This window comes from Prionailurus bengalensis, chromosome C1 (genome assembly GCF_016509475.1).
Source record: "Prionailurus bengalensis isolate Pbe53 chromosome C1, Fcat_Pben_1.1_paternal_pri, whole genome shotgun sequence".
NCBI classification, from domain to species: domain Eukaryota; kingdom Metazoa; phylum Chordata; class Mammalia; order Carnivora; family Felidae; genus Prionailurus; species Prionailurus bengalensis.
In genome coordinates, this window is record NC_057345.1 from 14,920,824 (window position 1) to 14,941,982 (window position 21,159).

A 21,159-nucleotide genomic window follows, 5' to 3' on the forward strand; every position below is an offset into this window, starting at 1 on the left:
AGCTGCAAGCCCCCAGCCCAGTGAACTTCCCCTCTTGGGCTAGTTCCTTGACTGTGAGAGATGCCATGAGAGCCTGCAGGTTTTGTGAGGATTAACCTGCCTTGAAATTAAAGCTTGAAAGAGCACAGAGTACAACACTCTAAACATCAGTTTCCTCCCCGCTATCCTCCAGCCCCCCACGGCTGTCCCACGGTCTCACTGCCCCTCTGGTCAGGACTTCTTCAAAGACGGCTGTCTCAGTGAGGCCAGCGGCACCTACAGGCTGGCCTCTGGAACGCCCTCCCCCAGGCCTCCGCCTCCCCAAGCTGCACACCACCTGTGCGTGGGAGCCCCCAGCCACCTCTCTACAGAGAAAGAAGATACACACAGAGGCCTTGAGGTCCCTAGATCATCCCACCGCGGCGGGATTCCATTCCATCTCGGGCAAGCCTCAGCCTAACCATCGAACTTTTGTTGACAAAGCAACAGGCTAACACTTGGTTGTAACGTGTTTAATTTGTGCTGTCCACACCGGACGCTGCATAGAACTGGAGTCAGCCCCCTGAGAGCACCCCCACCGCCCCCACACAGAGGAGGATGGGGATGGATGTTCAGAGCCAGGGAAGGGAGAGAAGAGCTGTGTGTAAGACTGTGACTCCCCAGAGGGGGTGAGAGGTTCCCCTCCTCGTCTGGCAGGTGAGGGGGTGAACGGCAATCCAGAGGGGGCGATGTGATTACACCCACGGGATGTTAACTTTCCCACGGGAGGAGGCGGGACCCTGGAAAAGGCTCTGTGCTCAGGGTGCTGGCTGGCTGCTTGTCCTCGGTGACAGCCTTGGAGGGAAGCGGAGATGGCCGGGAGGCCGGGGCTGCAGAGGCCTTACCGCTTCCTTCAGGTGGCGATGCCTTTCCAGCTGATCTCAGGCCGGGAGAGCTGGAGCCAGCCCTCGGCCCCCTCAGGTCTCGGGAGGTCCCAACCAGGGCCGAGGAGCGCTCTGACGGCCCTGCCTTTAGATCACCGGAAGGGCCGCGGCCAAGCTGCCGTCTTCACCACCAGGGACCGCAAGACAGCGCAACTGTCCCTTCAAGTGACCGCTCTTCAGCTTGCCGACCAGTTCCCATCTTTTAGGTAGAAGGCAAATGCCAGACTTCACTCTCTTCCGTCCTGACACACATGTGCACACGTTTACGAGGTAAGCCGGTGAGGGAAAGGGACACGAGTGACGCGGCCAGCCTGGCTTCCTCCTGGGGTACAAGCAAGACTGAGAGTCTCTTCAGAGGCAGCTCCTCCAGACACACACCGCACCCAGAGCCCGACTTCTGCCTCCCTGCTGGCTGAGTCACTCAAGGCTGAAGTCCACAGGAACGAGCAATTCCCCAGAAAGGACCAGAAGACACCGGAACAGAAGAGCTAGAGGTCACTGGCTCGGGCCCTTGAGCGATGAGGTGTTGTCAGTCACACGCACACTCCTCAGGTTCCAGGAAGCAATGCAAGGCCACCACACCCAGTCAGGGTGGGGCTGGGATTCTGAGGCAGTGCTGGAAGGGTCCCCCTCAGGGTGGAAAGGCATCATCTAGTGCTAGAGGCGTGAGATCTGACTCCCCCCCAGTCCCCTCCCTCGGTCGTACCTAGGATAACAGCTGCCCCCATCACTGCTCTGCTAAAGGCCTCAAGACGAAAATTCCTGAGAAGATGGGGGGGGGGGGGGGGGGGGGAGGTCCCTTCACGTCTACCTGTGGGGCTTCCAGGCTGTTAGCTGTTGAACAAGGGAATCACCCGGGTGATCTCCTGTCTGCAGATGGGGCACCTCTTGGGCTCCGGCAAGGCGCGGTAGCACTCAGCACAGGAACAAACGTGCCCACACTCCAGAAAGACGCAGGACTTGAAGTTGCTCAGACACACGACGCAGGCGCTCTTCAGACTCTCCCTGTCCTCAGGCTTGGCGCGGCTCAGCAGCTGGGCCTCGTGCTCCTGGAACTCCTTCTCCATCTGCCTGAGGCGCAGCCGCTCCTGCCGCTGCAGATAGTGCTTTCGGAGGACGAAGAAGAGGGCCGCGCACGTGGCAAAGCCGAAGACCAGCGTCAGGACCTTCCAGAGCCTGACGCTCGACTCCTGCCTCTGCAGCAGGCTGTCAAAGTCCTGGCTGCTTAGATAGTACTGCATGCCCTGCTTGGGGGGCTGCAGGCGGACGGAGTTGTTGTCCAGGACCAGCTCGCCGACCCCCGTGAGCGTGGCCCCAACCTTCAGCATCTCCTCGGTCTCCTGGATGCCTTTGGGCCGCTCGCCGCTGATATAGTGGCCGATGACATCAGTGAAGGACTGGATGGAGGGGTGGAACTTCTCGTACACAGTCTCCAGGCCCAGATCCTGGGAGTCCAGGGGCTTCAGCACTCGCACGGCCATGTCCACGCTGTCCTCGTGGGGTACCAGGTCAAAGGGCACCGTATTGGTCCTCTGGTGAATGATCTTTGAGCAGTCATTCCTAAGACAGCAAGAGAGCCCAAAATAAAATGAAGGACAGCAAACACTCCATGCCCAGGCAGAGACGGGATGGCCGAAATGCCAGGACAGGATAAAGTTTGAAATACCTAGAAGAATACACACAAATCGCTACTATCCGAGTGCCTCATAATAGGGAAGCTCAATTTTTTAGGTTCTCGGGCAATACCAGTGGGCAATAAACACTGTCACAGGTCACCTCTGCCATTTATTTCTCTTTGCCACATGCAAACAAACATCCGATTTCTTTAAAAAAATTCAAAATAGAACTACGACAAAGGTGCCCAGGTGGCTCAGTCGGCTAAGCATCTGACTTCGACTCAGGTCATGACCTCACGGCTCATGAGTTCCAGCCCTGCGTCGGGCTCTCTGCTGTCAGCACAGAGTCCGCTTGGGATCCTCGGTCGCCCCTTCTCTGCCCCTCCCCCGCTTGCATGCACTCTCTCTCTCTCTCTCACGAGATAAACAAACAGTAACAAACAAACAAACAAACAAAAACTACCATATGATCCGGCAATCCCAATCCTCTGGGGTTACATCCCAAAGAACTGGAATCAGGATCTCAAAGAGGTAGCTGCACTCCCCTGTTCCCTGCAGCATTGGTCATGGGAGCCAAGACACGGAAACCTGGGTGCCCGTCAGCGGCTGAGTGGTTAAAGAAAACGTGACACGCACACAGTGGGACATCACTCGGCCACAGAACAGACGGACACTCTGCCGTCTGCGACGACAACAGGGATGAGCCTGGAGCACGTCGTGCTGAGCGAACTGGGCCACTCAGCAGAAAGACAAACGCCGCATGACTCCACGTACACGACGATCTGAAAAGGTCACGCTCATAGAAACAGAGAGCAGATTGTGGTCACCGGGGGCTGGGGAAGAAGAAAACGGGAGTTGTTGTACAACGGGTAGAAAGTTTCGGTTATACGAGGTGAACAAAGTCTGGCGATGTGCTGGAAGTAACAGCACTGCCTGCCACGCTCCCAAACGTGCCAGAAGGGTAGATCTCACGTTACGCGCTCTTACCACGATAAAAAACAAAATACAGAACAAAGCAACGCCACACAAAAAACTAGGTCAGTTGGAAAAACGGTTGTCTGTGTGATGGCACAAAACTGTTGCAATAGATGCTGAATTCACGAACCCATGCCGTAAATCGGTGGCTCTCAAACTCAGTGGGCATACCAACAGATTCCACGCCCCCCACGGTGCGAATGCTGGCTCGGTAGGTCTGGAACGCAGCCCAGGAACCTGCATTTGAACAAGATGCCTCGGGGACTCTGATGGAAGAGGCCCTCGGGCCACACGCAAGCACGCTGTCAGCATGAAGAAACTGGTCTGTGCGGGACACCAGCGTCTGAGCTGGTGAGGGGTGCGTGAGGGGTGGCGAGGCGAGAGGGGATGCGTACCAGAGGTGGGTGGTTCGATTCCACACCATCTTGTGCTCCTGCAGGGTCAGCCGCTGAATCACTCCCTTGCAATTCTCCACGAACTGGCTGTTAAGCGTTTCTTTAACCGATCGGACAGCTCCTAAACGGAAACAAATTATTCGCCTTCTGAAGAATTCTTCCGCCCTCTCCTTTTACGGTGATTTACATTTCGTCTGGTTTGAGCTTAATGAACCAAAATGATGAAAATGATTATCACGGCAGGTTATGTTTTGCGGGCGCTCTGCTAAAGCACTTTACAAGGATCCCTCATTTCAGCTTTACCACAGCCCTGTAAGGGAGGAATTCCTTTACAGATGGGGCAAGGGAGGTTCAGAAAGGTTCGGTGGTTGCCCCCAGGATCACACAGCAAAAACCCGGGTCTTTCTGACCCTGAAGCCCAAGTTCTGGACCACTGCCCCAAGGCTACAAAAGGCCCTCGAGGTCAGCCAAGAGTTTTATCAAACTTCCAGAAGAGGAAGTTTTTAATTTTACCAATAAATAAACATACCTTCAATAACTGCATAAGGCACACATTTTCCTGGAGCTTCTGAAAGAATGCTCTTCAAGTCTTCACCCAAGTGGATTCTTTTCGCTCCCTAAATGCAAACAACATATTACGCTGACTCTGATGAGTACTGCGCGTTCTATCAAACCTAAAGGCCAAACAAGAAAATGACTGTTTGCTTGTCTCACGTCGGGAGGATGAGGAAATCAGGCAGGAAGGAGCGTGTGGAGAACCACGTCCCCAAGCTGTGTCCCAGAAGCTGTACCACATAACCAGGCGTGTGCCATCTAGAGACCGGGGTGCCGTGCACATTCTTTCTCCTCTTATCGGAAACATACCCTCCTTTGCGTTTTAACTTCTTTTGGTGAAAACAGCAAAGGTACTTAGCAGTTTTCATACCATAGACTGACCATGATTTAATCTCTTCCTGACGACACCGAACTGCGCATCCAAAGGCCTTACGCGTAAAGCACCTAAACGGGTGCCAGACGCGTGGCAGTGGCCCGGGCAGCGGGGTCTCTGAGCAGATCTCCAGCCGTGCTCCCCGTTACGCATGGCAGGAAAGGGGAGCCTTCACTTTGCAGGGTGAGGCTCTGTTTGCTGGCGCTATTCTCCCGCTTTCCCGTCCGCCGTCCTACCCCCGGACAAGCAGGCGAGCACGGTGACCGCCGCTGCCACCTCCCTACTCCTGCCACCCCTCCCTCCGTTCAGCCTCCGACCTACCGCGCGTGGGGACCCACCACGCCTGGCGCCCGCTGCATCACAAACAAAACAGAATTGATAAAATCAATGACCGTGTCCTGAGCATCCATGCGCCAGGCACTGTGCTGGGCGCTGGGCATTCGGGGATGAATGAAGGACACTCCCTACTTGCGGCATATCGCCGTCAACAAATCTGAAGATGCCAGGCAAGTAAAGCCTCTGGGAGTGAGGGGGGACTTGGCACTCTGAGGTCACTGTGAGGTGAGGCTAGTGCTATACAGTAAACGACAGGAGCCACGTCAATACAAACTTATTAACCACCTACCCTGTGAGGATAATACAAATAGCAGCCTAGCAACTCACGCTTACAGTCTATCGACTTGTTTGTTATCTGTCTCCCTCCCCCGGACTATTCAACTGTGGGAGATGATGGGACCTTGCTTGTCTTGTTCACCGCTGTCCCCCCCCCCCCCAGTGGCGAGAACAGTGCCTGACCCATAGCAGGCGCCCAATAGGTGTCTGATGAATACGTTAGAGAATAACCACTCAGACCCACTACAGTTGACCCTTGAACAATGCAGGGGTTAGGGGTACCGATGCCCCCCCACACTTGAAAATCTGTATATAACTTAACTATTCATAGCCTACTTTGACGAGAAGCCTTACTGATAACACAAGCAGTCAACCAATACATATTTTGTATACGTGTTTTACACTGTATTCCTGTACTAAAGCAAGCTAGAGGAAAAAAAAGTATTTTTTTTAAAAATCGTTAAGAGAAAATACATTTGCCGTCCTGTATTTATCGGAAAAAAACCTGCGGATAAGTGGACCCGGACAGTTCAAACCCATGTTGTTCCAAGGTCAGCTGTATACACCAGGCACTAAGCTACACACTTTAAGTGCGTAAGTTCATGTGATGCTCCTACCATCCCTATACAGTAGACATTATTATCCCCAACTACAGACAAGGAAACGGAGGCTCAGAGAGGTGAAGTGATTTGCTCGAAGTCACACAACTGGGAAAGTATCCACCACAGAATGGCCAGTTAGATTTTTTTTACATTTTTTTTAACGTTTATTTAAGAGAGAGACCGAGCGTGAGTGGGGGAGGAGAGAGAAAGAGGGAGACACAGAATCCGAAGCCGGCTCCAGGCCCTGAGCTGTCAGCACAGAGCCCGATGCGGGGCTGGAACTCACGGACTGCGAGATCATGACCTGAACCGAAGTTGGACGCTTAACCCACTGAGCCACCCGGGCGCCCCTAGAATTTTTTTTAAAGATGAGTGGGAATAGGGTCAGAAAGACCTGGGGTTGAATCAAGCTCCAGTGTATCCACTATGACTTTGAGCAACCTAATTTACCTGAGTGTCCCTTTCCAAAACTTTCAAAAAACTGGAGAGAAAATGGGGCGCCTGGGTGGCTCCACCGGTTAAGCACCCGACTTCAGCTCAGGTCATGGTCTCACAGCTCATGAGTTCGAGCCCCGCATCGGGCTCTGTGCTGACAGCTCAGAGCCTAGGGCCTGCTTCAGACTCTGTTTCTATCTCTCTGCCCCTCCGTCTCCCTCTCTCTCTCTCAAAATATAAGTAAACATTAAAAAACTTTTTAAAAACCTGGGAAGAAAAATCTCACCGGAGTTTTAGGTGTACTAAATGAAGCTTAAGGTGTGGGAGAGCCTAGCCCAGGGACGGGCACATAGCAGGCATGCAGTATGTATCCCCATCGCCATGAGAGATCCACAAGGATAAGACTCAAACCTACTCTGGAAATTTTGCAGTCTGATCAAGAGAATAGACTCTAAAATGTTAGGAATCCCGACTCTTTCCAGGAAGGGGCTTTTTCATCCTCATTTGGGAACTGGCAAGACTTTTCGAAAACGGATCCTGGAGAGTTCACGGTTTCAAAGCTCCCACATTCAGCCAGCCTGATGCCAACCTGATTTCTGACTTTGAGAGGCAGCGAGTGAAGTTATCAGTTACACTCCTAGCCAATCACTTCAGAAGTGACTTATTTATAATCAGAAAAACAACTGGGCAGCTGGAATCTCACGAGGAGGCCATATGCACCACAAATCCAACTGCGTGGTAACCCAGTTCATTTCAGATGGATTCCAACACTCCCCTCGATAGCAGGGATTCCACTGAAAACGATATGATGATAATGAGCTGAGTCTGGTTTAGGAATCCTTCTTCAAATAAATGTCAAGTTAAGCCCTAACTGCAATATTGGGACATTTCAGCCAAAAGGAATCGACAAACATCTACTGAGCATCTATCACTCGTCAAGCACGGAGTTAGAACCTAGAAGGAAAGAAAGACAAAGCACAAATGAGACCCTGCCTCCGACCTAAAGAGGTCCATCTCTCATGGGCCAGACATTCACAATAAAGCAATGTGGTCAATCAGGAAAAAAAAAAAAAAAAAAAAAAAAATCCCACACTTGGAATCAAAAGATCTCACGTTAAGTTCCAACCAGACCAGCTGTAAGACCTTTCCTCTGACTCTCAATTTCCTGCTTTGCAATCTGGAGGGAACTGTCATTTTCTCTACCTCAAAAAATTATCGTGAAGGAAAAAAAAAAAAAAAAAAAAGATGAGAAGGTGCTAAGCTGTAAAGGGCAGCCCAAGGAAGAGTTATTTTTAAAATAACTAAAATATTAAAAAGGAAGAGTCTGTAGAAGCAAGGAACTGAGTAGTTACATAAATGGGCAAAGTCTAGGGTTTCTGCACTTGCTATCGCCTCCATCTGAATTGTTCTTCCCCTAGACACCTGCACGGTCTCCCTCACCTCCTCCTGGGCTCTGCTAAATGTCACCTTATTTAAAATAGCAAACCTCCCTTTCTCCAGCATTGCATTTCCTCTCTTTCCCACATTATTTTGTAGTATTTTTCGCCCCATCTGTCATGCCATCTGATGTACTTGTTACTGTCTGTCTGCCTGTACCAGAAGGCGATCTCCGTGAGGGGAGGGACTTTGGTCCCCGAGAGTCGGTGGTCAACAAATAGTTGTCGAATAAAGTCATGAAGTCGAGATTCCGAGTAATGAGAGGGGCTTCGGAGAAAAGGGGGCAGTGAAACGGTTATTACGAAACCCGAATTCTGGTCCTAGCTCTTCCAGGGACTGGCGGAGCGACACCTGTCAGGGCCGGTTTCCCCTCTGGCCAAGTTTCCGACGCTGGAGCGGCCCAAGGCGAACCGTGGGCTCACCAGGACCGGGGGCAGGGGTGACCCGGCTGAGGCCAGGCTGGCTCCAGCACTGACCTTGAGCTCTTGGGCGACCTGGGCCTTCTGCCGGTACACGGAGTACAGGACGGCGGTGACGACAGAGCTGGCGCCCAGGAGGATGAACTGGCCCAGCGAGGGCCGCCCTCCGCTCTCCATGGCCGCGAGCCGGCGGCGACGCCGAGGTCAGGCCGCGCGCCCCCGGAGCTCCGCCGCCCTCCACCCGGGACCGCGCCCCCGCACCGCCCTTCGCGAGACCGGCTCTCGGTCCCCAGGCGATGACGCGCGGCGCCGGCACCGGAAGTGGGCGGGGCCGAGCAGACCGGAAGGCGGCGTTGCCGGGGTGATCGTCCGGCTGCGGCGGCCTGCACGGCGGCTGGGTCTCCTTCGCGGAGGGGAGGAGCGGGATGGTTTGGGGGAGCTCGGCGACGGCTTGTCGCTCCTGACCCTTCTTCCCCTTGGACGCGCGGCGCACCGGCCACAGTTGACGTGCTCGCGGCGCCCTGGTCTCGATCCCTCTGGTTTCCTGGGCTTACTGGGTTGTTTGATGGGTTCTTGGATGGCTCCAGTCAGTAGATTGAGAAGAAAGAAGAGGACGAGTGTTAGCAGGCACTTAGGAGTATCGCACATTTAAGCTGATGGCAAACCTTGAGCCTTGGATTTTATTCTTCCACTTTACAGACGCGAAAACTGAGGCCGGGGAAGTTAGGGAATATGCACAAAGTCACACTGCTAATGAGTGCTAGAGAGGAATTCATCGCACTCCAGAGCCCTTAACCTCCAAGAGGGCAGATTATATCACCAAAGTAGCCCTTTAATCTGGCATCACTCCTACAACAACATATTTGCTAACTAATAATTACAGCTATTTTGTTGAGTGCCTGTTATGTGTCGGGTACTGTGACAGAAGTATTGCGGACATGCCATTTAATCCTCACAAGACGACTATAGAACAGCTTCCAGACTATCTTCTGACCTCTTTAGTGATCTCTTAACTAAAATAATCAGAAGATACACAAAATCTTACCCAAAACATCCGTGTGTTCATCAAGCTAGCTCCTACAGGTTATGCTTTAAATTCTTGAAAATGTAGGAAGGTACCCACGGGTCAAAATTAATATGTAAAATGCATCTAAAATCTGTAAATTTCGCCACAAAAATAAAACCTCTTTACTAAAGAAATTGGCTATCCATGACATTTTCGACCACATTCCTTAATTATCCTTGGAGTCAACCAAGAATTACTTGGAGTGTAACCAAGAACATGGGGTTAGAATCTCCAGATTGTTAACATCCCCAGATACTTTTGATGATTTTCAATCCAAGAGGTGATCGTGAATTTGTCACACGCATATACACTTACAATGGAAGTCTAACTTTAATTTTTTTAATGGAACTTGCCCAGAAGTTAATAACACATTGTGTTGGCAAAGGTGCAGGGACAGAGGCTGTCATATATTGCTGATGGGTGTGAAACTGCACATTCCTTATAATTAACAATTAGGCAATGAAGATCAAGAGTAAAAGTGCCCACACCCATTGGCCTAGAAATTCCATCTCCAGAAATTCTCCCTACATAAATTCTTACACATCTGAACATGACAAATATACACGATTATTCATTGCAGCATTTTTTTAATAACAAGAATAAAAACAATGTCAACGTTATCAATAGTTAATTGGTTAAGTAAGTTTTAAAAATAGGTGTATACGGGGGGCACCTGGGTGGCTCAGTCAGCGGAGTGTCCGACTTCGACTCAGGTCATGATCTCACAGCTTGTGAGTTCGAGCCCCGCGTCAGGCTCTGTGCTGACAGCTCAGAGCCTGGAGCCTGCTTCAGATTCTGTCTCACCCTCTCTCATTCTGCACCTGCCCCGCTCATGCTCTGTCCGTCTCTCTCTAAAAAATAAACATTAAAAAAATTTTTTTAAGTAGGTGTATATGAGCATAGTAATGTGAAAACGCAAAGTGCAAACCTGTTTAAGTATGATCCCATTTATTTCGAAAAGGAGGGAGGGAGCGCCCGGGTGACTCAGTCAGTTAAGCATCCTACTCTTAATCTCAGCTCGGTCATGATCTCACAGTTTGTGGGTTCAAGCCCCATGTTGGGCTCTGCACTGATAGCATGAAGCCTGCTTAGGATTCTCTCTCTCTCTGTTCCTCCCCCACTCGCGCACGTGCTCTCTCTCTCTCTCTCTCTCAAAATAAATAAACTTTTTTAAAAAGGAGGGGGAAATATATATGTTTACATATATCTAGAAAGATTCATAAAAAGCTGATGATATTGGTTGTTTACATAGAAAGGAATCTGGTGGCTAGAGCACAGGGTGACTTTTGACTCTTTTGTACCTGTTGAGCATGAACGTATGGCATGTTTTGAACTAATAAAACTTGATTTCAAAAAGAACAAGAAGAACACGCCGCTCCACAACCCATGATTATGAGAGCCTCCTGCATCCGAGGCTCTGGCTGGGCACTAGAAGATACAACCGTATATACCCAGGCTCTGCCCTCTGGCAGTGTAGGGTCTTGGGGAGAAGCGGAATGGACAGTTATCTGCTATCCAGGCCCAATGGAATCAGGGCAAGCAAAACTCCGCCCGCATAGGGAGGTGCAGCTTCCTCTCCTCACTAGGGAAGGAATTTGAGTTCTGTAAACATGACGGAGGGTGGAGTGGGGAGGTGGGAGTAGGAAAGCCTTCATGCAGAGGAAGGAAAAGAAGCAAAAAGTGCAAAGCTACCAAGAGCTGGCTGGGGACAGCCCGAGCCCAGGACACGTGATGACGGAGAACGGGGAGCAAGTAATTAAAAAGGAAGGTGGCAGTCAGGTCCTGTAGGCTCCTAAATGTCAAAACAAAAATTTCAACTTCTTCATTTGGGAGATGCAATCTAGTAAAGCTGGCTGAGAACCAGCAGCACATGATCTAATCTGGTTTTGGGTTTTTTTTTTTTCTTTTTCATCATCAAAATCCCTATATCCTTAGCACACAGCAGGGGGAAGAACAAAAAAGGGAATGTAAAAACGCAAACAGGTGTGGCACCTCCACTAAAGGGTCCTTGTTTATGGGTTCTGATTATTTGCTTTATTCTACAGACCATTTCATGGGTTCCTTGGGAGCTTGTTAAAAGACCATCAGTCTTGGGGCGCCTGGGTGGCGCAGTCGGCTAAGCGTCCGACTTCAGCCAGGTCACGATCTCGCGGTCCGTGAGTTCGAGCCCCGCGTCAGGCTCTGGGCTGATGGCTCAGAGCCTGGAGCCTGCTTCCGATTCTGTGTCTCCCTCTCTCTCTGCCCCTCCCCCGTTCATGCTCTGTCTCTCTCTGTCTCAAAAATAAATAAACATTAAAAAAAAAATTAAAAAAAAAAAAAAAAGACCATCAGTCTTAAATGAAACAGTTTGATCTTAACCAACCCTGCCATTTCTTTGCCAAAGGCTAAAATCCTTCATTCGCCATGCTGAGCACAGTCCTATTGGGCCATTTTGAAATGTGCACGATGTGGATCTTGTTAGGAACGATTGAGAGACGGGCAGTTTCCGCTGCAGCCAGATGTCCCTAGGGAGCCATTCCCAGCTCAGAATGGCTGTCCTCATTGAATCACGACGTAAAGATGAGCCTCTGATTTCAAGAGAGTGAGTTAAGTTCATAACGCACCAGGCGGAGACTCTGGGAGGTGGGAGTTGGGGGGCAAACCTGAGAGAGATGGGTTACCAAGGACACTGCCACCACTGGAAACACTGAGTACCAGACTTCTATCATTGATTTTCTCTTAGAGGAGCAACAGTTCTCTGTGAGCCTCTTAGGCTGTCCGTCCAGTGAGGCATTTAGCAGAGTCCAGGCACCAAATAAAAGGAAAACTGGGATCTTAGCCACTGCACTGATGTTCCCAGACAGGTGCCACAGGAGACAGAAAATAGAAAAGATTCACATCCGATTGTCATTCAGTGTCCTTACAGAACTTTCCATGGGGAGAGCCACGAACATCATAAGTATTAGGAATTATATAATGTATTTAGCATATTTTTAATGAGCATTTTCCGCATGCTATGTACTCTCCCAGATACGGTGGGTCATGAGGATAATGTACAGGGCATGCCCCCTAACCTCTCGCAGAGTACAGGAGACTTTTTCTTCTTTTCACGATGATTGAAACTGCACCTGTTTGGGTAAATAATCTGAGATGACTTCCTAAGATAGAACATACCAAAGAACAGATATATGAAAAACAAATATAGAAATCAATCACTTAGGGGCACCTGGGTGGCTCAGTCAGTTGAGCGTTGACTCTTGGTTTTAGCTCAGGTCATGATCTCAGAGTTCATGGGTTCGAGCCCGGCATCGGGCTCTGTGCTGACAGCACTCAACTTGCTTGGGATTCTCCCTCTTCCTCTGCCCTCTTCACTCACTCTCTTTTTCTGTCTCAAAAATAAATAAATAAACAATTTTTAAAAGGCAATCAATCAATAACAAAAATCAGCTAAAGGAAGCAAGAAACGACCTGTTACTAGGCCCCTAGAATGAGTTAATCGTTACAAGTGGACACCATCCTTGACTGTGAGCTTCCCAACAGCCATGGCAAAAAGGAAATATGTTGATCTAGTAGAAAACATGGGGCAGCAATCCCTATCAAAATAACACCAGCATTCTTTGCAGAGCTAGGACAAACAATCCTAAAATTTCTATGGAACCAGACAAGACCCCGAGTAGCTAAAGCAATCTTGAAAAAGAAAACCAAATACTGGAGGCATCAAAATCCCGGACTTCAAGCTATACTACAAAGCTGTAATCATGAAGACAGTATGGTACTGGCACAAGAACAGACACTCAGACCAATGGACCAGAATAGAGAACCCACAAATGGACCCACAGACGTATGGCCAACTAATCTTTGACAAAGCAGGAAAGAATATCCAATGGAATAAAGACAGTCTCTTCAGCAAGTGGTGCTGGGAAAACTGGACAGCGACATGCAGAAGAATGAACCTGGACCACTTTGTTGCACCAGACACAAAAATAAACTCAAAATGGATGAAAGACCTCAATGTAAGACAGGAAGGCATCAAAATCCCCAAGGAGAAAGCAGGCAAAAACGTCTTTGATCTTGGCCGCAGCAACTTCTTACTCAACATGACTCTGGAGGCAAGGGAAACAAAAGCAAAAATGAACTACTGGGACCTCATCAAAATAAAAAGCTTCTGCACAGCGAAGGAAACAATCAGCAAAACTAAAAGGCAACCAACAGAATGGGAGAAGATATTTGCAAATGACATATCAGATAAAGGGTTAGTATCCAAAATCTATAAAGAACTTATCAAACTCAACACCCAAAAAACAAATAATCCAGTGAAGAAATGGGCAAAAGACATGAATAGACACTTCTCCAAAGAAGACATCCAGATGGCCAATCGACACATGAAAAAATGCTCCACATCACTCATCATCAGGGAAATACAAATCAAAACCACAATGAGATACCACCTCACACCTGTCAGAATGGCTAACATTAACAACTCAGGCAACAACAGATGTTGGCGAGGATGTGGAGAGAGGATCTCTTTTGCACTGCTGGTAGGAATGCAAATTGGGGCAACCACCCTGGAAAGCAATATGGAGGTTCCTCAAAAAATTAAAAATAGAACTACCCTACGACCCAGCAATTGCACTACTAGGTGTTTATCCAAGGGATACAGGTATGCTGCTTCCAAGGGGCACATGCACCCCAATGTTTACAGCAGCACTATCGACAATAGCCAAAGTATGGAAAGAGCCCAAATGTCCATTGATGGATGAATGGATAAAGAAGATGTGGTGTGTGTGTGTGTGGGTGTGTGTGTATTATATATACACAGTGGAGTATTACTCAGCAATCAAAAAGAATGAAATCTTGCCATTTGCAACTACATGGATGGGACTAGAGGGTATTATGCTAAGCGAAATTAGTCAGAGAAAGACAATATCATATGACTTCACTTATATGAGGAATTTAAGATACAAAACAGATGAACACAAGGGAAGGGAAGCAAAAAGAATATAAAAACAGGGAGGGGGGACAAAACGTAAGAGACTCTTGAATATGGAGAACAAACTGAGGGTTACTGGAGGGGTTGTGAGAGAGGGGATGGGCTAAGTGGGGAAGGGGCATTAAGCAATCTACTCCTGAAATTATTGTTGTACTATATGCTAGCTAACTTGGATGTAAGTTAAAAAATTAATTAATAAATTTTTAAAAAGAAAATCATAACAAACAAGCCTTGCTAAATTTCCCCCAGTTAACTACACTTACCTCATACCCTTTGTCCTATCACACTTCTCCACAACTGCCCATCCTTCATCAAACCTAGTGCAAAAATGCTCAGGTTTAAACATTTCTTCAGGTTAAAAATAGAACTACCCTACAATCCAGCAATTACAATACTAGGTATTTACCCAAAGACCACACAAATCCTAACTCAAGGGATACAGGCACCCCAATGTTTATAGCAGCATTATCTACAATAGCCAAACTATGGAACTAGCCTGTGTCCATCAACTGATGAATGGATAAAGACAGAAGATATAGTGTGTGTATACACGTACATATATATACATATATGTACACACACATATATACATACATGTGTATATACATATATATACACACACAATGGAATATTACTCAGCCATAAATAAAGAATGAAATCTTGCCATTTGCAACAAAATGGATGGGGCTAAAGAGTATTTTGCTGAGTAGGTCAGAAGTCAGCAGAGGAAGAGAAATACCGTATGATTTCACTCGTATGTGGAATTTAAAAAGCAAAACAAATAAGCATGGGCGGGGGAGAGGCGGGCAAACCAAGAAACAGACTCTTAACTATAGAGAACAAACTGATGGTTACCAGAGCGGTGGGGAGGGGGGGGGAATGGATAAACTGGTGATGGGGATTAAGGAGGGTATTTGTTGCAGTGAGGATCAGGTATTGTATGGAAGTGTTGAATCACTAGATGGTATAGCTGAAACTAATATTACACTGTATGTTAACTAACGAATTTAAGTAAAAACTTGAAATATAAAAAGGAAAAAGGAAAGAAAACATGGGCAAGCATCTGAAAGATCGATTCAAGGCAGTTCGTGAAAAGTCTGATGAAGAGGGAGGGACCAAGTTGTCTGGAGGTCAGCAAGATGGTTCGCAGTCCATCTCTGAGGATGCTGCTATCAGAAGCTCATGGAAGGATGTAGGTTTCGAGGATTTCCCAAAAGAGGTTGCACCCACAGTAGGGGGTGGGAGGGGTAGTGGACGCCCAATGGGTTTCCTTTCTCTCAGTTTCCTTTGGGCCAGGGCACCTACTCACCATTGACTGACCAAAGGTTCCAGCACAAAGATGGGAGATCTTCTGGAAAGCAAAATGGCCTGTGAGGATAGAGTGCTTAGGGCTTGGCCTCACCAGCACCGCAAATCACAGGAGAAGTATCAGTCTCTAGATGGGGACTGATCTGTCACAACTTCACTTTGAAACTCCTCAACATACTATGTTATGAACTGTAATTTTCTTTTCTTAAACAGCTTTATTGATGTACAATAAACTTAGTTTTGACATCTGTACGGACCCATGAAACCCTTACCACAATTAAGATAGTAAACATATCCATCACCCCAGAAAGTGTCCTAATATCCCTTGGCGATCCCTCTCTTCTGCCCCACCACTGCTTCATCCCCAGGAAACCACTGATCTGCTTTCTGTCACTATAAATTAGTTTGTGTTTTCTGAAATCTTATATAAATGGACTCATGCAACATACACTCTCCCTTCTCTGGCTTCCTACACTCAGAATCATCATTTTGAGGTTCAACAATGTTGTTGCACGTATTAATAATAGTTCATCCTTTTCTTATTGCCGGATAGTATTCCATTATGTAGATACACCACAATTTGTTTATCCGTTGACCTGTTGATGAACATTTGGGCTGTCTCTAGTTTTCAACTATTACAAATAAGGCTGCTTTGAACATTCACGCTCAAGCATTTGTATGGACATAAGCTTTCACCGCTCTGGGACTGGGATGTCAGATCATACGGTAAATAAACATGCAACTGTTTAAGAAACTTCGAAACACTTTCCCAAAATGGTTGTACCATTTTATGTTCCCACCAGCGGTGTATGTGAGTTCCAGATCTTCCACACCCTCACCAACATTTGGAACGATCAGCCTTTTGATTGTAAACATTCTAATAGGTGTGTAATACATTTCATCATGGTTATAATTTGTATTTCTCTAATGACTAATGATGTTGAAGATTTTTATGTGTTTATATGCCACGTGTCTATATTCGTGGGTGAAGTGTCTGCTCAAATCTTCCTCCCATTTCTTTTTTTGATTGGGCTGTATGGCTTTATTTCTTTTTAGTGTTTTTTTTTTATTTATTTTTGAGAGAGAGAGAGGGAGCGTGCACAGGAGCGAGCAGGGTAGGGCTAGAGAGGCAGAGAGAGAGACACACACAGGATCTGAAGCGGGCTCTGCACTGACAGCACAGAGCCCGACGTGGGGCTCGAACCCATGATCTGTGAGATCGTGACCTGAGCTGAAGTCAGACGCCCAACCAACTGAGCCACCCAGGCACCCCTGTTGGGCTGTATTACTTTCTAATTATTGAGAGTTCTTTATATATTTTGGATACAAGTCCTTTATCAAATATGTGATTTGTAAATATTTTCTTTAAAAAAAATGATTTTAAGTAATCTCTACACCCATCGTGGGGCTCAAACTCACAACCCTGAGATCAAGAGTCACATGGACTGAGCCAACCAGGTGCCCCATAAATATTTTCTTCAATATCATGTCTTGACTTATTCTCTTAAATTGTCTTTTGGGGAGCAGAAGCAGCTGGCTTTTATGAAGTCCAATATATCAATTTTTTTTCTTCTACGGACCATGTTTTCTGTGTCGCATCTAAGAAATCTTTACCTAACCTAAGATCACAAAGATTTTCTCCTGGCTTCTCCCCAGAGTTTTATAGTTTTCAGATTTACATGTAGGTCTACAATTTATTCTGTATATATGATGCTCCAGGTGCTGGGCTTTCTGTGTGCCGTCTCATGCTAGTAAAGTGGTTATATACCATCTTCCTCCCCATTTTCAGATGAGGACACTGAGGCTCAGGGAGGTGATGTGGCAGGGTTTATCCAACTTCATCGTTCTCCAGATCTACGTGCTTAAGCACTAAACTATACCGGCTTTCACTTCATTCATATCGTTGGCCCTGAAAACAACTTAGTGATTGGTCGGTCATTTCCTACCCTGAATCTCACTCAAAGATTTAGTCAATGACAGCCCATTTGGGGAAATCGTCTAGGAACCAGGACTCCTGAGCTCTAATCCTGACTCAGGTTGGTTTTATTACTCCGGAAAAAGATGGAAATTATTTGTAAAACGATATCCAAACGTCCTTCCACCTCCACATTCCATGATTTTCCAGCATTTTCCCAGGAACAGGTGCAGTCAATGCTGCAGTGGATACTTTTAGCCACAAGGAGGCGCGAGGAGCACAAGAAGCAGCAGGTGAAAAGCACGAGAATGAAAGGAACTGGGATGTAGGGAGGGGAGAAAAGGAAAAGGGAGGGAGCACTCAGGCTAACTGTGGCCCCACGCTGGGCTGTTTCCAGGCGCTCGACTATGCCTCAGTCTTGTTATTTCCCAGCAGGTCCCGTGACCCTCACCTGTTGTTACTTTCACCCCCAGCCTCACCTGGGAAGTTCAGGAGCCGCCTTGCTTGTTAATGGCACCCCTTGCCCAGTTGGAAGGACCAGCACCTGGGTATTGGAAAAGGAGGATTAGGCAAGCTTGAGCCCTAGGCTCTGCCATTTACCAGCAGGGCAAGTCCCAGCCCCTTCCTGAGCCTGTTTCTCATCTGTAAAATGGGAAACCAGAAGTAGATGATCCCCCAGATTATCTTCCAGCTGGGATTCTATTCGAGCTACTTAAAAATTCGAGAAAGAAACATTCTCCTTCCCAGGACAAACCATTTCCCCATTCTGAGCCTGTGTTTTCTTAGCCAGAAAGGCAGGTAACTGCTGTCAGCCCACATAAGCAGATGTGTGGGAAACTGCTACGGACAAGTTAGGAATCATTCTCCTTTTAATTACTGTTTGTGTTCTTGGCTTGCCAAATGCAGTCAAGGAGTTCATAAATTTGAACAATTCTAGTTTTTTTTAACTAGTTGAATCTGTTTGTCATCGTTTGCTGGTTACTGTTGTAGTTTTTTTTTTTTTAATATTGATTTTGAGGGAGAGAGAGAATGTGTGCACAAGTGAGGGAGGGGCAGAGAGAGAAGGAGAGAGGGAGAATCCCAAGCAGGCTCCTCGCTGACAGCGCAAAGCCCCATGTGGGGCTCAGTCTCAGGAACCACGGGATCATGACCCGAGTGGAAATCAAGAGTCGGACGCTCAACCAACTGAGCCACCCAAGTGCCCAAGCAGTTTCTGGGGGGAAGATTTGCTGTGGTCACAAGATAAACGGTTTACATTAAAAGTTTAATAAGAAAATCAAATGTGGACAAATGGCAAATGAGTAACACACAGATACAGATGATACAGAGGCCCAGAGGAGGAAAACATTGCCGTAGGGTTTCTACGGTTAGGCAATAACAGTAAGAGTGACATTCACTGAATACCTACTATGTGCCAGGCACTCAGCTAAGCAGTGTGCACACAGAGTCATCCACCTTGGATTCAAAGGGGGACTTTGGGGGCCGCCTACCATACCTGCAGTTATGTATGTGCATGTATAGGGGGCCCCTGGGTGGCTCAGTCAGTTAAGCATCCAACTTCAGCTCAGGTCATAATCTCATGGTTTGTGAGTCCGAGCCCCGTGTTGGGCTCTGTGCTGACAGCTCAGAGCCCAGAGCCTGCTTCAGATTCTGTGTCTCCCTCTCTCTGCCCCTCCCCTGCTCATGCTCTGTCTCTCTTTTTCTCTCAAAAACTGAATAAACGTTTAAATTTTGTTTATTGTATACATACATGTATAATGACTCATTTAAGGTCCGTCTCTCCTGCTAAATTTTAAGCTGAATGAGCCCAGAAGCTGTAGCTGTCTTGTTACCTGCTGCATTCTCAGCATCTAGCCCAGTAACTGGTATTTAGTAGGTGCTCAATAAATGCTTGTTGAATAAATAAATGAATGAGCAAACCCATTCCAAGCTCACTCCCAGTAGAAAAAGTCCTTCTATACTGACTCAGAGAGGGTCATCCAGCCTTTACTTGAATAATTCCTTTGGTGGAGAACTCACTACCTCACGGGAGTCTATTGGCAGCCACCTGTGTCTCTGGCACTTCGAAGCTCTGACCATCCTGAGGAAAAGGCTGAACATTGAGCTCCTCTGCACACCTCGGAAACGTCCTTTGAGTTCTGCCACCCCTGAGCACACCTAACTCTAACGGAGGGAAGCAGAGTAACATTACGGTGGCTAAAAAGAGTGCAAGATGGGAGGAAGTTGCCTATGTGTGAAGCAGATGGGACAGACCCTGAAGAGGAAACAGATCATAAGCACCGGAGAGGAAGCGATCACGTGTTGCAAGAGGTGGACCTTGGCTTCGGCCCCAGCCAATCACGGTGGCCCTGGTCCCCTCGCCAGGGATTAGCTTAGGAAGGAGCACAGGACCCAGTCCTAGCCAATGAGCTGGGAGAGAAGGTCTGTTGAGGGGCCTCAGGAAAGTTGCTCTTAAGAAGCACAAGCTGAAAGAGCCGGTCCCTTTTCTGCCTCTGACGTGGGTGTGATGTGGGTGTGATGCACCCTTTGAAGCCCTTGCTGCCACAAAGACCAATACGTGGAGCAGGGAAAAATCCAAGAAAATCATAGAGAAGCAGAGCCGGAACTTTGATCAAACTGTGCCTGAAGGTGTTCCATCCCTGAATTTCTTGTCAATGGGATAATAAAGCTTATTGTGTAATCCCAGTGAATTGGCCATTGGTAAGTACTACCACCGAGAGCATCCTAACAGATACACAGATTTAAAAAAAAAAAAAAAAAAAAAAAACTACAGGAATGAGGGCTTTTTCAGGGACAAATGCGGAAGCTCAACTCTAACATGTTTTCACAAAAAATAGAATGCATTGGGTCAAATAACTGAAATGTTCAGGGCTGGTTGGATCCAGGACTCAAGTCATGTCATCAGGACTCACCTTTCTCTCTTTGCCCTGTTCCATTCTTTTTTTTTTTTTTTTTTTAGTTTTTTTAAACATTTATTCATTTTTGGAAGACAGAGAGAGACAGAGCGCAAACGGCGGAGGGCTAGAGAGAGAGGGAGACACAGAATCCGAAGCAGGTTCCAGGCTCCGAGCTGTCAGCACAGAGCCCGACGCAGGGCTCGAACTCACGGACCGCGAGATCATGACTTGAGCTGAAGCCGGCCGCTTAACCGACTGAGCCACCCAGGCACCCCTCTTCTGTTCCATTCTTAGACAGTCATTCCCCAGGTGGTAAAATGGTCACTCGTTGCCCCAGACCCACATCCTCACAGCTTTGCAGTCCCAGTGGAAGAGAACTTCTCTTTCCTAGTGGTTTCAACAAAGGTCCTGGGGTTCAAGTCCCGTGGACTTCCCTGGGTCACACATCCATCCCTGAGCTAATCACTGAGGTCAGGGAAGAAGGAATGCCGTAGCCACTCTTAGATGTGTTGTGGCGTGAGGACTGGCCAGAGATCAGAGTGCTGTTCAGTTCCATCCAAGAAATATCTACTGAGTGCCTTCTATGCAACAAACACCGCACCAGGCACTGTTACCCAAAGAAGGGGAGACGAATTAGTGTCCACTCTCCCAACCATAAGACAAGTCAGAGCGACAAGAGCTCT

At 47.8% G+C, this 21,159-nt stretch overlaps 1 protein-coding gene across 1 annotated transcript; it reads right to left on the reverse strand.

Moving 5' to 3' along the window:
• Positions 1 to 476: 476 nt before the first annotated feature.
• MUL1 (mitochondrial E3 ubiquitin protein ligase 1) lies at positions 477 to 8,639 on the reverse strand. The gene is made up of 4 exons (XM_043573941.1): positions 8,379 to 8,639; positions 4,418 to 4,505; positions 3,889 to 4,009; positions 477 to 2,462 (listed from the first exon to the last, which is right to left on the reverse strand). Exons 1-4 carry the CDS (start codon positions 8,496 to 8,498, stop codon positions 1,733 to 1,735), a joined length of 1,059 nt encoding a protein of 352 aa, XP_043429876.1. The 5' UTR covers positions 8,499 to 8,639; the 3' UTR covers positions 477 to 1,732.
• Between the last annotated feature and the right edge of the window lie 12,520 nt (positions 8,640 to 21,159).